Genomic DNA, 20,707 nt, shown 5'->3' with positions numbered 1-20,707 from the left:
ATTTCCTAAATTACATTCAGTCATACAAACATGGCTGAACAACAGCAAATGGGATCTGACTCTGGGATGTTTACTTCTTGGGATTAAAACTCCCAAACACTTTGGTGTCTCTTTCTTGTGAATCTATACAACATTTCCAATAAATGTTTAATAATGATTTTTTAAAAGATATTGCCAAAAATGGCTCAGATTTAAGATGAAATAAAAACATAGCAAACAAGCTATGGAAAAGTAGCCTACGTTTTGGTGCCCTGCAAAAAAGTGACTAAGTAGCTCAAGCAAAAAATTATTCTTTTAATACAGCTTTTACCAAAACAGTTTTAATACATGAGTGGCTACAATTTTATTGTGTACACAATGTGCTTATAGTCACATGTGGCCCAATGGATCCAAATGCCTCCTCTGGCTCATGAAATCCCACATACTTCACAATCTAGCCTAATCATGTATATGCATAAAAGCCACTGGTATACTTTTTACAGACATCTTTGTATAATAGTCCAGAAAAAAAAAAATCAGTGGTACTTAAGAATGCTTAGACAATTTGACATCTACGTTTGCTTTCTTTTCAGTAGTCCTTCTGATGATTGGGGGCCTTTATCCCATAGGTTTATACTGTTAAAACAGTACATAAAATTACATTTAGCTTTGCTTCGGCCCGGCGCGGGGGCTCACGCCTGTAATTCAAGCACTTCGGGAGGCCAAGGTGGGTAGATCATCTGAGGTCAGGAGTTTGAGACCAGCCTGGCCAATGTGGTGAAACCCTGTCTCTACTAAAAATACAAAAATTAGCTGGGCATGGTGGCACACACCTGTAATCCCAGCTACTTGGGAGGGTGAGGCAGGAGAACTACTTGAACCTGAGAGGTGGAGGTTGCAGTGAGCTGAGATCACACCACTGCATTCCAGCCTGGGCAACAGAGCCAGACTCCGTCTCAAAAAAAAAAAAAAATCATATTTAGCTTTGCCTAGAGTAATAGATAAAAAAGGGTAAATCACACATTTTCAAGAAGCTTGAGGGGGAAAAAATTGCAGCATCGTGGTTTTAAAAAACTTATTAAGCAAGAAAATCAGTGAAATCCAGACTTTAATCTATTTTTTGCTTGTTTGTCTGTTTTGAGACAGGGTCTTGCTCCGTCACCCAGGCTGGAGTGCAGTGGTGCTATCAAGGCTCACTGCAACCTCCACCTCCTGGGCCCAGGTCATCCTCCCACCTCAGCCTCCCAAGTAGCTGGGACTACAGGCATGTGCCACCACACCCGGTTAATTTATTTTGGTTTTTTTTTTGGTAGAGACAGGGTTTCGCCATGTTGCCCAGGCTGGTCTTGAACTCCTGGGCTCAAGCAATCCACCTGCCTCGGCCTCCTAAAGTGTTGGGATTACAGGCGTGAGCCACCATGCCCAACCTATTTTTTTTTTTTTTAATGGGCATTGTGAATGAAAATATGTAAGGTCAACCTTTACTTTATGGTATCTTAGGTTTGTCTTCTTCCCCTTCATAGTTTTCCCCTTTGAGGATAACCCTTCAAGCTCAAAAGGGCACAAAAGCTAAAATGTTATTCACATACAAAATACCAAGTATATAGCTGTTCTGCAGTTTGATACAGAACAAAAGAAAATAACTTTTCTAATTAAATCCCTCATTCTGTACTTAGGCCAGACTCCATCCCCACTACAGTTTTACTTGTATTAACAGGTTAAGAGCAATCTAGGAACATTTGGCAAACAAGTACATTTTTTACATGGAAAAAACTCAATCAACATCACCATTCTCTGGTACAAGAAATACAAAACACATTTCCTTTAAAAAATCCTCCCAGTGCTGAAGTATCTTCTAAGCTTCCCAGAGTATGTTCTAAGCTTTATAAATAATAAATCTTTCAGACATGTCAGTATGAAAATGAGACTGGTCTCAAAAAAACCCCATCAGAATATTCAGAGAAGTAGGCCTCATAAACTTTAGAGCTCTAATAAGTCAGAAACAGGAAACGTTTATTTAAATAGTGTAGTCTTAATTTCTTTAATATAAAACCCCCCCAAATCTGATGAAAACAAAGTTTTATATACCATATAAACAAGATTTGTCAGATTTGAAAGTGAAAGTTAAAGTAATTTACAGTTAGCTTTTAACCCTCTCGGGACATTTAGATACATCCTGATAATCCATCTTATATTAGTGTGTGTCAATTTTACAATACACTGGGGAAAACTCGGCTATTGTATTTAATGGTACAGTTTCATTTATCAAGGGTTTCCCATTAATTCCATTATTAGTGACAGCTAACAAGTGACCCCATCAAATGAAGTGAATGACATTAGACTGTGGCAGAGTAAACCACATCTGGATTGCTTTCTATAATTCACCAGTTTGCAGGAAGTAAACATTCTTTGATTTGTTCATAATATACTGAAGTTACCTATAACACTGGTGCAGTAACACAGCTAGTTCCTCTGTATTGTTATGGTAGAATGGATTTTGTAATATAAAGTTAACAGGAAAAAATGCTCACACATTATGTGGTGAAACTTATCTCACAAAAGAGCATTAAATAAAAGGATAGAGGGAAAATAAACCATGCAGAAGAGACGGCTTCCCCATCTCCACCTGTTTCCCATGGGCTCACTCACTGCCATACATCACTTGCCACACTATCAAGTGACTCCTTTCTGCTTTGGTGACAGAAGGTTCAAGTGGAAGATCCTCTCCAAGAAGTTCTGATTCTCCACCTTCATCACCTAGTGAATGATAAGAAGACACAAGTTAGGCTGAGCACAGAAAATATAGAACGATGTGAGTCAGATGTAATGCTCGTGGTTAGTCCATGAACAAGATGCCCAAAACTTGTCTGACTTTCACTGGAGAGTAAACAGTAGAAGAAATACTATGAGTCAGAATCCTCACCCATATTCACCCAAGCCACTGCTTGACTTCAGAAAACGTTAATTCATTTTTCAGACTGTATTTATAAAATCCAGTTCACTATACTACGTTAAAAAGCCACCCCAATATGTCTGCATACCGATGGTCCAGACATGGGAAGCTAAGAAGGCAATTAATTCTGTGTTCATCCAAAATGAAGAGTCTACTCTCACTTATTTTAAACTAAGAACTGAGAACAGTGTTATAAAATGCATGAGCACAGGTACAGAGCAAACTAACTAAACCCAAATAACTCACACTTATTATCAATGACAGGTGTAATGTTCTCCAATTGAAAATAATTGACACAAGCATATGGAAATTAAAATAATTAGCCTGCAGCACTGCAGATGGCAGATTCACCAGCTACTGGGTTTTTCTTCCAGTGATTTTCAAGTTTAGGATAGGTTGCAAATTAACAGTGTATAATGGAAAAGAAGAAACATAGAGGTTGGGGTAGCAGCCAAGATACAGGTTCTTCGGCATCACGGCTAAGTGAATGTGATCCATGGTGTCCTGATCAGACACTGGCTTCCAAGGCCCAGTCTGGGGTACACCACACTCCTCTCCATAAGACCCAGTGCAGGGCATACCATAATTCTCGATACAAGCTTGTATCAATTGTATCTGTTGTCACAGAGCAGGGTTATTTTGGCACAACCCAGTGAATAGTTGTCTAGTGGGATGGATTCTTCAGCAGAATCCTAAAAACATACACACCACAGGACCTAAAGATATATTCCACTGATCTAACAGAATTTTGTAATGTGCCCCATGTGAATTTCAGCTGGACAAAAGAAAATATTGATACTGTTGACTAGAAACAACAGAAGAGAAAAAACCCTAAATATCTGCATTTTTCTCTGCAGGCCAAACTTTCCCTTACCCAGCCCTGTAATGGCCTTTTCACAGCAATATCAAACTAGAGAGAGGAGAACACTCAGTTCCAACTCCCATCTCTGAACTGAAACATACCCAGGTGGTTAGAAGGTAAAAAAATTAAGTTTGGCTCTTAAATTTTAAAAAATTTCAATGAAAAAAATTAACTGGCTGAGACAAAAGGCTGTCGGCATTTCTTTTCTGAGTTGTTCTGAAGATTTTACTTGTAAGAAAATTATCCTGTCTGCTAGGGTCTCTACAGCCTAAGTTTTAAGTTTAAATCATTAAAAATATGGGACTGTTAGAATCAATTTCTCACTGTTAAAATATTACAGGAAATGAAAAAGGAAATGGACCCCCAAAAAAGATCAAATTTGATTTTTTACAACAGTATATTCACTATTAAAACTAGCCTATGCTAAAGACAAGTCTGTTTTTCAGGCTGGAAATAACTAGAGATACTGCCAAACCTGGTTAAGCAATTTTTGTTCTATTTTCAGGATCCACAATGGAAGGAATTTTTAGTGGAAATGGAAAAACCACAGAGATTTTATTAACAAACTCCTCAGTACGGTTCCAACTGACATACTGCACTCCAACACAAAGTTACAAAAATCACCCCAGCCAAGTGGAGTCCCTAACAACTCCTCTCATAAAAGGGAATTCAACAATAGTCAATTATTCAAAACACTTTGAAATGACTCCATTCCTGCTGACATCCCTGGAATCAATTTCTAAAGTTAACACTAACAGCCTTCCCCTCTTAAAAGTGTCAACAAACTTTTTGCATCAGATATTGGTGACACTAATCACATTTGTCACATTGTCATTTAAATGACCCTAATTTTTTTTTATTCCTTTACAGAATTCATATCTAAAGTATTTGTTACTGATCTACAACACTATTATATTCTCTCAAACTGCCTACTGCCTTATGTCTGGGAACTTTTTGAAGCACTGAGATTTTAAGCGAGTCCAAGGGATCAATTTATTTATAGCAAATAAGCTGGGTGCGGTGCCTCATGCCTGTAATCCCAGCACTTTGGGAGGCTGAGGCAGGTGGACTGTTTTGAGGCCAGGAGTTCGAGACCAGCCTGGCCAACATGGTGAAACCCCGTCTCTACTAAAAATACAAAAATTAACCAGGCGTGGTGGCACATGCCTGAAATCCCAGCTACTCGGGAGGCTGAGGCATGAGAATTGCTTGAAACCGGGAGGTGGAGGTTGCAGTGAGCCAAGATTGTGCCACTGCACTCCAGCCTGGGTGACAGAGTGTGAGACTCTGTCTCAAAAAAGAAAAATTATAGCAAATAAATAAACTTATATTTGTACAGTGTCTTACAATTTACAAAGCACTACTCTTTCACGAGCATCAGTTCTCCATGTTTTCTTTGTACCTCTCTGGCCATTCCTTCTCAGATCCCTCCATAAGCTCTAATGATCTTTAAATGGAGTATGAATTCAGGGTTCTATCCTGGAAACTTTCCTTTTTCTTTCTTTTCTTTTTTTGAGATGGAGTCTCACTCTGTCACCCAGGCTGGAGTGCAGTGGTGTGATCTCGGCTCACTGCAACCTCCACCTCCCGGGTTCAAGCGATTCTCCTGCCTCAGCCTCCTGAATAGCTGGGATTACAGGTACACGGCATCATGCTCAGCTAATTTTTGTATTTTTATTAGAGACTGGGTTTAGCCACTGGAACCTTTTCTTTTAGCTCCTTGGGCGAACTCACCAACCCTCATGGCTTTTAGTACCACTCCATGCTGACAGCCCCCAAATCCCTCCCTCCTAAGATAGAGGACCTGTATATTCAGAAGCCCAGTGGAAATTTCCCACCTAAATCACCACTATGCTCTTCAAGATCAACATGATCAGCACTGGACTCCTCTTTCCGTCCCTCCAGACCTGCTTCTCCTGTTGACAGTCCTGAGCTCTATGGCCCATTCTCTCCTTCCCCATATTCCCATCATGCTTCTTATCTGTTCACACTGTTACTACCTTTCTTGGGCATTCACTTGTTCCCAACTCATTTCCCTAGGTCTAGTCTTGAACCTCCAGTCCATCCTTCACACAACTCTAATCACATTGCTCCTATAGTTCTCTTTTGTTTGAAAGATAAAGTACAATCTTCTTAATCTGGTATGTAAAGGCCTCCCATACTCCAGTCCCTCCCTCCCTTTTGACAACAAATTCATACTTTCTTCTACTCCACACTCCTGTCATTTTAAAATAGTTTTTCTTCCATTAAGATGGTTTCATATCTCTAAACCTTTGGCCAAGCTATTCTCTTACCTCGGAGTGCCAACCCCTGGTCCTCCCCACCCCATTCCCCAACCTGACCCTTTGTGCTAAGACTATGCAGTGCTGAGTCACCTCAAGCATCATTTCTTGACTTCCTTCTCTCCCTACCCTTGGAAAGAACTGACTACTCACCACCAGAGCATCAGTAACATTTTAATTTATTAACATGTCTCTATCTCTGCACTGTTCTATAATCTATTAGACGAAGGCTTTGTCTGATTTGTTTCTGTATCTCCAGTTTAAGAATGACAGGTACACAGTAGGCGCTCAATTAATGTTTGTTAGGTGAGAAAATGAACAAATGAAGTTGTTTAAGAAATATTTTTATTTCTCCATTTTGACAGAAAACCAAGGCTCTAAGAGGTTGAATGACTTGTCCAAGGCCTTCTAACCCTAAATCTTATGCTTTTCACATAAAACTTCACATTGACCACATCCTGCTATTTCTAATGCTCCTTTCAAACAAATACATTTTGGTATGAAAAGAAATACCAAGGGCCGGGTGCGGTGGCTCGGGCTTGTAATCCCAGCTGGAAGGCCGAGGCAGGCGGATCACTTGAGGTCAGGAGTTTGAGAATAGCCTGGCCAACATGGTGAAACCTTGTCTCTACTGAAAATACAGAAACTAGCCAGATGTGGTGGTGCATGTCTGTAATTCCAGCTACCTGGGGGGCTGAAGCAGGAGAATCACTTGAACCTGGAGGCAGAGATTGCAGTGAGCTGAGATCATGCCACTGCACTCCAGCCTGGGTGACAGAGTGAGACTTCATCTCAAAAAAAAAAAAAAGAAAAGAAAGAAATACCAAAAAGAAAAAAACAAAAAACAAAAACCCACAAAATCCTTTCGTATGTAAAGAGCTCAAAGAGAACCTCTTATAAATCATTATCAGAGTGGTTTCTTATTTACTCTGGGACAAAACCCAAGTCATAGCACACAGTGCAAACTGAGCACCCAGAACCAATGACATACCCATTCGGAAGTCGATGTAGCCCTCTCCTCCACTGATGACAAGCATAGACTTCAAGGGCGTCTGACTACCAGGCTCCTGTGCAGATGGCCCTGCTTTGTCACCCGTCAGATCCGTGCCACTACTGCTACTTTGTGGGCTGATGACTTGACCTGTTTTATACAGAAACAAAAGTGAATACTACTTATCACAGAAGGGAGGCTGTTTTTTTTTTTTTTAAATATTTTTAGAGTTAAACAAAAAGGTAAATATATTCTAATAACCAAATACTGGGGAAGCTAGAAGGCTCTGCATGATCAGAAAACATTTACATGAAGGTTTTAAGAACCCGATTTGAGGTCAGGCATGGTGGCTCACACCTTCGAGAGGCCGAAGTGGGAGAACCACTTGAGGCCAGGAGATTGGGACCAGCCTGGCAAATATAGTAAGGCCTCATCTCTACCAAAAAAGTTAGCCAGGAATGGTGGTATGCACCTGTAATCCTGGCTTCTTGGGAGGTTGAGGCAGAAAGATCACTTGAGCCCAGGAGTTCAGTGTTGCAGTGAGCTGTGATGCGCCACTGTACTCCAGCCTAGGCAACAGAGCAAGACCTTGTCTCTAAAAAATAAATAAACAAACAAACAAACAAAAACCAATTTGAAAATCTAAGTAAAGCAATTTTGTAACAAAGCAGGAATAGGCCCCAAATCCAATATGAGATATATGTATGGCAAGGTGGGTCTTAGCTGCCTGCTTCAAACTACCTTTTTTTTTTTTTTTTTTTTTTTTGAGATGGAGTCTCACTCTGTCGCCCAGGCTGGAGTGCAGTGGCACAATCTTGGCTCACTGCAACCTCTGCCTCCTGGGTTCAAGTGATTTACCTGCCTCAGCCTCCTGAGTGGCTGGGACTACAGGCGCGTGCCACCATGCCCGGCTAACTTTTTGTATTTTCAGTAGAGACAGGGTTTCACCATGTTAGCCAGGATGGTCTCAATCTCCTGACCTCATGATCTGCCTGCCTCGGCCTCCCAAAGTGCTGGGAATACAGGCATGAGCCACTGCACCCGGCCCAAATTACTTTATTTATTTATTTTTGAGACAGAGTTTCACTCTTGTGGCCCAGGTTAGAGTGCAATGGCACGATGTCGGCTCACTGCAACCTTTGCCTCTGGGGTTCAAACGATTCTCTTGCCTCAGCCTCCCAAGTAGTTGCGATTACAGGTGCCGGCCACCACGCCCGGCTAATTTTTGTATTTTAGTAGAGATGGGGTTTCACCAAGTTGGTCAGGCTGGTCTCAAACTCCTGACCTCAAGTGATCCACCCACCTAGGCCTCCCAAAGTGCTGGGATTACAGGCATGAGACACTGTGCCTGGTCTTTTAAAAATTTTTAATGAAGTCTTGCTATGTTTGCCCAGACTGGTCTCAAACTCCTGGGCTCAAGTGATCCTCCTGCCTCGACTTCCAAGTTGTGGAATTACAGGTGTGAGCCACCATGCACAGCCTACCTGCTTCAAACTATTATAGTCTAAATCTTTTGATCTGAGAAGACAGTGGAAAAGGTCTCTCCCTTGAAAAGGAATGTGCTTATTTGTGTAAGAGACTGAGAAAAGTCTTCAACTTAAGCCCTATGAGTTTGCATAGTCATAATTAACATTTAAATTTATTTCAAATCTATGGCTTTCCTCTCATATTTAAGGAAAGTACAGGTTATTTTTAATTTAGATTATGCAAACAAAATTACTAGTAAATGTGCTGTTTGTTCTAAAGCTTAAGTTCTAAGGTAGAATCCTTGAGTGTGAAATAATAGAAAGAGAGAAACCTTTAAATATTATTCACACTATGAACAAATGAGCAATCTCTAAGCCAACCCTCTTAGCAAGATTTAATTGTGGGCTATTTTTTTCCTTGTCAGAATCTGCTGTCCTTTGGTCAAACTACCCAGACGGCGCCTCCAGGAGCTAGCTGGACAGTCATTAATGCGACACACTGTAACAAAATTAATATGTTGAAAGTGGATAGGATAGTCTGACGTATCCCCACAGGGATTCATTCATGCATTACTCAATTATACTTTGGAAGAAATCAAGCATGCCAGCAATGACTTCTGTTGGTAGACGAGTTAGTTCTGCCACAGAAGCAAGAGCACAGTGGTATTACTGATAAGGCCAACCAGAACGGTTTAATCTTTAGGGCCAACTGGCCTTGCAACAACCATGTTGCTAATTACACTTTTAGATTTATACCCAACAAAAAATTCTTACACATGCACACAAGAAGGTCTGCTTCAGTATTGTTTTTAATAGTGAAAAAAGAAAGGGGAGAAGCCTAGAGGTCCATCAACAGAAGAATGAATAAAATGTAGCACTTTTATTCAGTTATAATACCAGTTAAATGAATAAACTAGATTTTTATGTATGAACATTGATAAATCTCAAAAAATGAGAAGCAAGTTATAGAAGCATACATATAAAACACAACATTTAACATGTAAAGTCCAAAACCACAAAACAATCATACATTGTTTATAAATACATTCAAACATAGCAAAAATACAAAAACAGGGGCAAGAGGATTTGCATCGACTTCAAGATAGTGGTTACCAATGGAGAGGAAAAGGAGAGGAGAATGGGATTGGAGAGGGATACAAAGGAGATTTAAAGGAAACTGTGATATTTCATTTTTTTTTAAGCAAGAGAAACACTGTTACCAGCAATCCCATTTCTAAGAAGGAAATGACTATACAAATATATAAAATGTACAAATGAGGTTTCAGAAAGCTCATTATCACTGTTGTTAAGAATAACTGAATAATTGCTTAGGGTACCATATGCCAGCCCTTGCCCCATGTACATATAATCATTTAATCTTTGGAAGACCCTTGGGAAAATAAGTATGATGAGTAATCTGACGTGTTAGCTCGATACCCAGATATTTGGTCAAACACCAGTCTAGATATCATTGTGAGTCTTTTTTAGATGTGAATTTAAAACAATAGACTTTGAGTAAAGCAGATTACACGCCACAGTGTGGGTGGGCCTCATTTAACCAGTTGAAAGCCTTAGAAGAAAAAGACTGAGGGATCCGGAGGAAAGAGAAATGTTGCCTCCAGACTGCTTTCAGATTTGGACTGCAACATCCACTCTTCCCGGGGTCTCCAGCCTGCCAGCCTGCCCTGCAGATTTCAGACCTGCTAGTCTCCACAATTGTGTGACCCAATTTCTTACAGTAACTCTCTCTTCATACGCACATACACATGCATCCTATTGGTTCTGTTTCTCTGAAGAACCCTGGCTAATATACTACATCACACAGTTAGTTGGTGGGGCAAAGTCAGATTTGAACTTCGTCTAGCTCCTAAACTTGCCTCTTATGGGGAAAAAAAATTCAAAACATGTGTCCTGCTTACAGATGGTCAGTGACATCACTTAAGTATTGTCAATGGATAATTTGTCATTTTTCACTGGACATCATCACTTCCATCTTTTTTCTGGGTGGTGCTTTATAGCTCCCAGTAGCATTTTCATTAATTTTCATAACAAATGAAGTAGGCAGAGCAGATATTAATCACATCCACCTAGGAGTGAGGAAATGAGTCTCTGAGGTTAAGTGCCTTGCTCGAGGTTAGTGGCAGAGACACAGGGCCCAGACCCCCAGGCCTCCTAGTCCACTGCTTTTTCCTATTAAGCTGCTAAAGGTACCAGAGTGCATTCTCTCTTCCTCCATGCAGCCTTGATGATAGAAGCTTCTTTCTAGTGATTTCTCTTACTAGGTCAAGACCATTTTTGGCAATCCACGATGATAAAATACTACTACTGCTTTTCAAAAGTTAGCAAGTCTCCTAAAGAAAAATCAACAAATTTATCTTTGGGGGTGGGAGAGATATTCCAAAGTAACTTCATTCAAGTATCCCTATAGCACCTTACTCACACCTCCATTACAGAACTTCCTTCGTATATATTGAAATTACCTGCAATTCGAGTACTTAGCCTTAGACTATTAGGTAGTGGAACCAAGAGATGACAGAAGAGAGACAATTACACGGAACATCTCAACAGAATAATCTAACATACCTGGGACTGCCACAAAGAATTTCACAGCATCCCGGTGCCCATGGAAGCAAAGCTGTGCATGTGCCATTGAACAATAGGGTATAAATGTCCCTGGAGTCACTTTATCACTGTTTTCATCACCATATACACGGATTACACTTCCAGGACGATTTCCTGGTACACCTGAGGTTTTATTTGCTGCAACAGAAAAACCAAATACCAAATATTTTCCCCTAGAAAACAGTAATGAATGTAAGAGGTTACTGGTTAATCCTTATGATATTATCTAAAAGCTACAGCCAGTTGAGATAAAACAAGGATGGCAATGCCAATTCAAGACAAAGCTGGGAAAAAAAGAGATACAGCATGCTAGTTATTTTTAAGTACCTCAGTAAATGGAGTAGGGGATTTTGCCAGTCTAGCAATAAGTAAGCTTATTTTTTAAACACATCTATTCATTTAAAAAATAATTTTAGTTAAAAAAAAAAACAAATTTGAATCTTAGTTGTTTCTTGTTTTGTTTTTGATGCCCATGTTAGAAAACTAACCATTATACAGTTTAAAGTAAATGGGTATATTTGCAAATAAAGTCTTTCTTTATAGTTTATCTTCTGATTTTTCTCCCTCACAGTAAGAATATTTCCCTTGAGGGGGTTGGTAAAAAGCTGTGCTTACAAGAATCCAGCCACTACAATAGAGCAGCTTTTATTGATACCAGACTGATGGTGTGTTGCGTACTGTAAAAGACCAGACTCACAAAACATCCCCATTCCATGGGCAAGTAAGTAAATGAAAGAAATATGATCGGTAACAAGAGTAAACGATGTAAATTAATGACAGCTTTAAGAGATGTTTCATGTTTATACTGGAAGGAAAACAAAGTCTGAAAGAAAGTTCAGCTGCAACAAAAGATGATAAATAGACTAAGCTGCTGAGCAGTTTGGTGGCCATGTAACAAACATTAAAAAAAAAAAAAAGACACCTGCTGCGATGCAGTGACTGCAAGTGGATAACATTTAGGAACATTCAAGAGGGTATTCTAGAGGAGTGGTAACAGCCTTACAGTGGCTATTAGAAGCCAGGAAGAAGAGTTTGGTTCAGAATCTGCACTTACCCCTCAGCCCCAGTAAACGTCCCTGGTGGAGGATTACGGCTAAAGTGAGAAAGGAGGAAAGGGGACATGGAGAGGTGCATGACAGGGAGGAGAGAATCACTGTGAGCCACCACTCTCAGCGTCTTCTATCTGGTAAACCTGGTGCTCAAAGCCCCTAACGAAAATAACAAGATCCCACTTGGCATAATACCAAGTAATACATAAAGTTCTTCCCAAGGCTTCTATTAGAATCTCTGCTGAAAAAGGAAAATCTGATTTATGGTGTTTTTTTTTTAAATAATAAAGCAATTTTAGTCAATCTGAATCAAAACACTAAGAACTCAATGTGCAGCACTTCCTAAACGCTAAAATTTCTCCTTTGTTTCTCTCTGTGTGTGTGTTTTAAAAAACAAATCCTGTTCCAATAACTATGCTAAAATGAAGCTCTTACAAATAACTGAAATGAACTCTAGGGGATCCTGGAATCTCTTAAGATATAAGGAGAGGTCTAAATATGATTTATAAGTAACTGCAGAAAAGACAGGTGGGATTGAAACCTTGTTTTCTTTTAAAGGCTTCCGAAATACCTTCTAGTCTTTCTCCCTCCTCTGGCCTGAAAAAAGGTACGGTGATTTTGATGTGTATATGTATTAATGTATTTTATAGACTTACAGTATTTGCTTTTAAACCATTCCCTGCCATGAATTTTGCAACACAAAAACATTTACTTAATGGATGATTAATGTAATGGAACATCATATGAGAAACACACAAGGTATATTTTATTCATAAAAACAATAAATCACATTCTTTTAAAATAGAAGATAGATGGAAAGGCTTGCTGAACTCCTGAGAAACTTCTTCCACAACTTTTTTTAAACCTCAAATAAGACAAATGGAATATACTAAACTATCTGCTAAGGAGATATGAAAAACTAAGATGAATGCTAGGTAGTGTTTTTGGATAATGGTATAATAAGGCTTAGGAAAAATGGACTTTAACTTTTATTTCAAAGATGAAATAGGACTGTGATTCCTGAACTGTGAAAATGTTTTCACAATGAAAAACTTTTAATTATGAGTATTGGTCTTGATACATGAAAACTTATTTTCCTAGAATTTATAAGTTTCATTGAGTGAAGTAACTATAGCTAGATCTTTGCCATCACTGATTTTCTGAGCTAACACAGATTTGAATTTCAGACATAACTATTTCCTATAATTCTCCTATTTGTCCCATGGCAGTTATCTAAAAATATACTTACTTTCTGTCAATGGGATGGAGATAATGACACCATTTCCTGTCCCCACCCACAAACGATTACAAGACACCATAAGAGCTGTAATTCTCACAAAAGAGAAGCCCAGTTTTCCAGTACCTGTAAAGAAAGGAGGGAACACGTTATTCAGAAACTAAAGCAGACAGTGTGTTACATTCCAAGTTCCTTAGAAGTAGCAGGATTACAAAAAAAAAAAAAAAAAAAAGAAAGAAAGTAGTAGTAGCAGGATTGATACAACACAGAGGAAATGTGACTAGAGCTAGATGGATGTTTCCTGAAGGCTCACATCAAAGTAAGCTCATATTGGGGCTTATTGTCTATCTGACAATTCAGGGTTAATGGAAAAAGAAAAGCCTAAAAGTGGGTAACATAACATTATTAGTTAGAAGAAAAGTACACAGGAAATAGGGTACATCAGGAACTGTGACACAGGATTTACTTAGGGAACTGTAAAACCAAACCAACACATAAAACAAAAAACCCCAACAGAAAACAGTGAAACTGGCAGGGCACGGTGGCTCACTCCTGTAGATCCTACAAGGTGGGATGACTGCTTGATCCCAGGAGTTTGAGACCAACCTGGGCAACAGACCTCACCTCTACAAAAAGTACAAAAATTAGCCAGGCATGGTGGCACATGCCTGTAGTTCCAGCTATGTGGGAGGCTGAGGTGGGAGGGTCACTTGAGCACAGGAGTTTGAGGCTGCTGTGAGCTGTGATCCAACCACTGCACTCCAGCCCGTGCAATGGACCAAGACTTTGTCTCTAAAAACAAACAAACCCAGATAAATCAAGTGTCCTTTGATCTTATAAGCTGAAAAAGTTCTGGTTTCCCTTAAGTTTTCTTTTCACAGATAAAAATCTTTGTAAACAAAATCTATACTTTTCCCCTCATTTATATACTTAGGTTCTAAAGCAGTTTAAACATTTTAAGTATTATACACAAATAATTTAGGGAGAACAAATGCATTTTTGTATTTCAAGTTAATTTTTACAACTGATCTTATTTTCAGTGACTTGAAAGACAAATTTATTGAGCAGGTAATACATTTAAGAAAGACAACACTAGTACTCATAAGTTCTACTTACAAGAACTGAGGGCATGATCGCTGAATCACAGTGTTAGAAGGAGGCTTAATTACCATTCAGCCTAACCTAGGAACCTTTAACCTCCAGTCAAAGTAGATCCCTGATATTAGTTTGTGTTTGCATGTGTATACATTCTAGGGAGAAGGTACATAGCTAGAAATAAGGTTTTCTGAGGGCAGTAACTCTAAATGGTTGAAAACCACTGATCCAGTTCAATCATTTTTCATGAAAGGAATCCTTTATGACATTTCTAACAATCATTATAACACTAGGTCAGGTGCTAAAGATAGAGCAGGGAACAAGACAATGATGGTCCCTGATCTTCACAGGGCTTAGGGTCTGTAGGGGAGAGATTATAAACAAGAATCACATAATACTGGTACGATCACAATAATGATAAGCCCATGAAGAAAAAGTATGACAGGACCTAAATGGTCTCTCCTGATTATGACAGGTAGGCTATGACCTGAAAGCTAAGTAAGTAAAAAGGGACCAAGAAGAACTTCCCAGGTAGATGATACAGCAGCACATGTGAGGACCCTGAAATGGGAAGGAGCTTGCTGAGCTGTGGGTCGGTATGAGCAAGGAGAGTGTTTGAGAACATGTAAGGTCTCCTGGTCATGTCACCTCACCTAAAGGCAACAGTGGAGGTGTGTGAAGGTAATATCTGCACCTTGGTTACCAGGCAGAGAACAGACTGGGGTGGCAACAGGGAGCCCAGTTAGGAGGCCTGGGGGTAAAAGGATAGTGGTAGAGATAAAGAAGTAACTGATTTAATACAGTTTTAGAGGCAGACTTGACAGTTCCCGGTGACAGATTAGATGTGGGAAATAAGAGAAGAGGAGTCCAAAATGATCCCAACTTTCCGTCAAGAACAATAAGGGGCCAGGTGCATTGGCTCATGCCTGTAACACCAGCACTTTGGGAGGCTGAGGTGGGCCAATCACTTGAGCCCAGGAGTTTAAGGCCAGCCTGGGCAACATAGTGAAACCTCATTTCTACAGGAAAAAAAAAAAAAGTAGCCAACATGATGGTGCAGGCCTGTCCAGCTACTGGGGAGGCTGAGGTGGGAGGATCACTTGAGCCCAGGAAGTCAAAGCTGCAGTGAGCCGTGATGGTGCCACTGCACTCCAGCCTAGGTGACAGAGTGAGACCGTGTCTTGAAAAAAAGAAAAAAAAAAAAAAAAAGAACAAGGTAGATTGAAACATCTGTCTGACACTTTCAATGATAAAAGTTCACTACTCCTGAGGTAACTTAATTCATTGGTTCTACCCAGCATTTTAGACTATTTAAAAATAAAAACAAGGACTGGGTGAGGTGGCTGTGCCTACCTACAGTCCCAGCTACTCCGGAGGCTGAGGTGAGAGGATCGCTTGAGCCCAGGAGTTCAAGGCTATAGTGTGCTATGACTGCACCTGTGCATAGCCACTGCACTCCATCCTGGCAACAAAGCAAGACCCCATTTCAATAAACAAATAGATAGATAAAATAAAACACCCTCTTTGACTGGTAAAGATAAAACGCGTTGGAAGCTTACCTAACATTTTGCTTACATAAGGCTCAATGTCCACATCCTGTAGATGTTGATAAGTGTGTGCATGATAGAGACGGAGCGTAGAATCCAAGCGAATGGAGACCCACACGCCATCCCCTACCCACGCAAGCTGTCGCACTTGGCTCTCCTTCCTGGGATGTGCATCAAAAGATTTCTAGGAGAGATTGTCCAATCACAAAGTTACTTTTGCTACACAGAATTTCATATTTAAAACTGTGCTAATTTGCACAAGTTAGCAGACTATTAAAAGAGAAGCCCAAATATTATATATTAAACATGATTACTCTTATATACACAATTGTTTTCATCCTGGAATGCAAAAAATAAAGAACTAAGAACGGGATATTGGACTTGAGCACTATATAGGATATCACCTTATAACAGCAATACTAGCACATCCACACTATGTAACAGTGTTCAACAGAAAGATTTTTTTTATTTCTTTATTTTTTATTTTTGAGACAGAATCTTTACTCTTGTCGCCCAGGCTGGAGTGCAGTGGCGCAATCTCGGCTCACTGCAACCTCCCCTTCCTGGGTTCAGGCGATTCTCCTTCCTCAGCCTCCTGAGTAGCGGGATTATAGGCGCACACCACCATGCCGGACTAATTTTTGTATTTTTAGTAGAGACAGGCTTTCATCATGTTGGCCAGGCTGGTCTCAAACTCCTGACCTCAAGTGATCTGCCCACCTCGGCCTTCCAAAGTGCTGGGATTACAAGCATGAGCCACCGCACCTGGCCTAACAGAAAGATTTTATCTCCGGATTTTGTGTTGTTGCAGAGCCACTGTGTTGAAATAAGATCACAATTATAATTAATCAGGCTGGGCGCTGGTGGCTCACACCTGTAATCCCAGCACTTTGGAAGGCCAAGGTGGGAGGATCTCTTGAGCACAGGAGTTTGAGATCAGCCTGGGAAACATGGTGACACCCCAACTCTACTATAAATACAAAAATTAGCTGGGAATAGTGGTGCATGCCTGTATTCCCAGCTACTTGGGAGGCTGAGGTGGGAGGACTATTTGAGCCCAGGAGTTTGAGGCCAGTCTGGGCAACATAGCAAGATCCCGTCTCTACAAATAAACTAAAGAAAAATTAGTCAGGTATAATGGTGTGTGCCTGTGATCTCAGCTACCTGGGAGGCTGAAGCAGGAGGCTTGCTAGAGCCCAGGAGTCTGAGGCTGCAGTGAGCTATGATTGCGCCCCTGCACTCTATCCTGGGTGACAGTGACATCTTGTCTCAAAACAAACAAACAAAAATACCAAAATATAATTAAACTAAAAGGAACCCACACTGCTGTATATGTGTGTGAGGCACAGGCTGAGCATTCCCAATCCAAAAATCTGAAATCTGAAATGCTTTAAAATCTGAAAGTGTTTAAGTGCCGATATGATACCATAAGTCACGCTGAACACAGTATTTTTTTTACTGCACTAATGGTATATCCTATTTTTCACTGTTATAAAGTATACAGGAAACATAAATAAATTTTATGTTTAGACTTTGGGTTCCATGCCCAAGATATTTCATTATTTATGTATATGCAAATATTCCAAAATCTGCAAAAAATCCAAAATCTGAAACACTTCTGGTCTCAAGCATTTTCAATAAGGGATATTCAACCTGTGTGTGGATAGATGGATGGATGGATGGATGGATGGATAGACAGCCAGACAGCTAGCTAATTAGATAGATATAAACAGATATACATATAAAGGTAGATAGATAGATAGATATAGATAGATAGATAGATAGATAGATAGATAGATAGATAGACAGATAGAAAGAATAGATAGATAGAATTGATATAAAAAACAAACACCAAATGGTTGACTTTGAGACTTCTAGGGAAAGAAATGTGATTTGGGGGAGCGTGAAGGAGAGCTTTCACCTTAAAATTTCCTGTATGCTTTTTGTCCCCCTAAACAATTAGAATGCATTTATGTATTGTGACAAAAAAAAAAAAAAAAAAACCATAAGAAAACAACGCTAGGCCGGACGCGGTGGCTCATGCCTGTAATCCCAGGACTTTGGGAGGCCAAGGTGGGCGGATCACGAGGTTGGGAGTTCGAGACCAGCCTGGCCAACATGGTGAAACCCCGTCTCTACTAAAAATACAAAAAAAATTAGCCGGCTGTGGTGGCGGGAGCCTGTAATCCCAGCTACTTTGGAGGCTGAGGCAGAAGAATTGCTTGAACCTGGGAGACAAAAGTTGCAGTGAGCCAAGAACGTGCCACTGCACTCCAGCCTGGGTGACAGAGCAAGACTCTGTCTCAGAAAAAAAAAAAGAAAAAAGAAAAAAAGAAAACAATGCTAGGAGGTTAGGAGGTTTTCATTTTTACAACAAATTCCCAGTGCAATGTTATTTATGTCTGGGACACATATGTGGATGTGCCTGGATTATACATGGGGAGGACAGGGAGGAATCCTCTTCTCAAACAATCCTCATATAACTAAACATAAAAAGAACCATGTATTCAAACAAAAACACATACATATCTCTGGATACATACACAGACACACATTTAAACATTCACGTATGAATCCTCTTTCCTTTTTTAAAAAGCCACTTTCTACCCTCACAGTCAAAACTGGCAAGAGAGTTAAGTAACACAGAAAGCTAAGATATTCAAATACATTACTCAAGTGCCCTAAAACACACAGATCCAGAAACAATTTCTAAAGAAGCTGAAAATAATTATAGTCTAATAGTCTTCGGATAATACAAATTCAATAAATACAGAAAACATAGGCTAATAACTTGCCTCTATTTTCATGGCCTTTGGCTGCACCACATAGATTTTGTTCCTATAGCCACACCAGACTTTGTCATGTACCACAGTCATGCAACGGATGGAATGATGAGGCCGTCCAAGGTCTAAGAGGTGATAGTTTGACAAATCCCACTGCCCATCTTTAAAAAAAATAAAAGGTTATAGTAAATGCATACCACCTGTTACTCAATTTCAACACAAGAAACATTTTATTTGTTGTATAATTAAATTTATTGAGGAAGCACTCAAAGTACCATGTACTAAGTATACCTTTTATTTGCAGCCTGGGTTCTTTTATTCCATAAGCTGCAAAGTTGGAAGAGACCCTCAAAGGTCATCTGCTTCAAAGTGCCACCCAGTACCTAGACTCCCTTTAAAACATGCTCACAAAAGCAGTGATGTGATGATAAATCAGTTACAAGTTATCTGTTTATCATAATATTTTTCGAATTAGAATGGACTTAAGGTTATTTTGGGAATAACGTCTCTCACTCACGTGCATTTTGATGTATTTTCTTGGGTAGAAGTTGAGGGCAACTCATTGCTAACACTTTAGGAATTATGCATACTATATTTTCAGTGATACTAGAAATATGAAGGAGAACCAGTCAGCAGAACCTCGCTTTGCTTTGTTAGCTTTTGTGAGCACACTGCCTCACAAAGCAGCCATTCTATTTTCAGACACCTTTAATTGAAAAATATTACCCACACCTAGCTAAAGTCTGTCTTTTTGTATGTAATCACCCACTCGTCTGCAGTCTTGCAGAGTGGAAACAAAAGAATAAATCCAGTACAAACTTCTTCATTACAGCCCTATGTCTCCTCTTTTCAAAACCAAGTATCTTTGGCATGTGCTCTGTACCTACCACAGTTTATAGACCCTTCATCCTAACTCTGTTTTATTGATGTCCATTGAATATGCTGTCTTTATCTAGCCTAGTAGAGCAGGATTATCACCAGCCTTGTCTTTGAGGCTTAAGGCATTAAACTCATATTGAGTTTATAGTCAACCTTTAGGTAATTCTCACTCTTCAGACATGTCTCCCCATCGTGCTCTTCTGAACTCAAATGCAGGACTTTACATTGACACTTACTAAATGCATTTTACTTGTCTTATTCTGTCAATATTATTTTGAATTCAATTTACCAAAACATGCATTGTTTCATTTTTTTTCTAGGCTTTTCCACTTATTAGCTGAGTGGCCATGAAAAAGTTACCAAAATGCTCTGTGTTTCAGTTTCCTCATCTATAAAATGAGGATGACCATGGAACTTTCTTAATAATTTACTGTAAAGATTAAACATAGATAAAGGGCTGAAAAAGGTAAAATGGAGCCCTCTCACTCTTTGATGATATGGAGTCATTAACCAGCAATTTTCAGGTACCAATCAATTACAAAAGCACCTAACTGTCATCTACTCCACATTTCCCCAGCCCAGAAAGATAGGAGATTTTGGGAAAAGCTTTTCTAAAATCCAAATTCAGGGTATCTATGTTTCATAATACTTCCTAGATATACCAATCAAGTGGGTAGAAAATGATGTATCATTTTTGGTTGACATAAGTACCAAGGAGTTATGGAGGAATACATCGTAAATTCCCTCAACTTAATTCATTTAAGGTAGGGTTTCTGATACCACCACCCCTCTATAGATGAAACAATGGTTTTAAAGGGGGAGAATATAAATAAGGTGACATGAAAATGATTAAATCTTACCCAATTAAAATTCTTTAAAAAAAAGTCCAAATGTTAAGTGGACACAAATTATTTTTAACACATAGGACATTAAAAAAACACCAAGTTTCTCCGAATTGCATA

At 39.5% G+C, this 20,707-nt stretch overlaps 1 protein-coding gene across 9 annotated transcripts in view; it reads right to left on the bottom strand.

The window, feature by feature from the left end:
• Nucleotides 1-1,975: 1,975 nt before the first annotated feature.
• The window catches only part of SPAG9 (sperm associated antigen 9), a 155,517-nt gene continuing 136,785 nt past the window's right edge, over nucleotides 1,976-20,707 (bottom strand). For 5 of the 9 annotated variants that reach the window (XM_031010865.3, XM_031010861.3, XM_055387631.2 and 2 more), the window contains 7 exons: nucleotides 18,879-19,027; nucleotides 16,096-16,267; nucleotides 13,454-13,567; nucleotides 12,210-12,248; nucleotides 11,117-11,293; nucleotides 7,068-7,217; nucleotides 1,976-2,736 (listed from right to left, as the gene is read on the bottom strand). In XM_031010865.3, the coding sequence (XP_030866725.1) occupies nucleotides 2,621-2,736; nucleotides 7,068-7,217; nucleotides 11,117-11,293; nucleotides 12,210-12,248; nucleotides 13,454-13,567; nucleotides 16,096-16,267; nucleotides 18,879-19,027 (917 nt within the window). In that variant the 3' untranslated portion in view covers nucleotides 1,976-2,620. The remainder of the gene's footprint in view (nucleotides 2,737-7,067; nucleotides 7,218-11,116; nucleotides 11,294-12,209; nucleotides 12,249-13,453; nucleotides 13,568-16,095; nucleotides 16,268-18,878; nucleotides 19,028-20,707) is intronic. The other 4 variants (XM_031010864.3, XM_031010866.3, XM_055387630.2 and 1 more) reach the window with 1 other exon arrangement.

The sequence above is a fragment of the Gorilla gorilla genome, chromosome 4 (genome assembly GCF_029281585.2).
Source record: "Gorilla gorilla gorilla isolate KB3781 chromosome 4, NHGRI_mGorGor1-v2.1_pri, whole genome shotgun sequence".
In the NCBI taxonomy this organism is placed as follows: domain Eukaryota; kingdom Metazoa; phylum Chordata; class Mammalia; order Primates; family Hominidae; genus Gorilla; species Gorilla gorilla.
The sequence above is the reverse complement of the archived record's forward strand: the minus strand, read 5'-3'. Positions and strand labels throughout refer to the sequence as shown.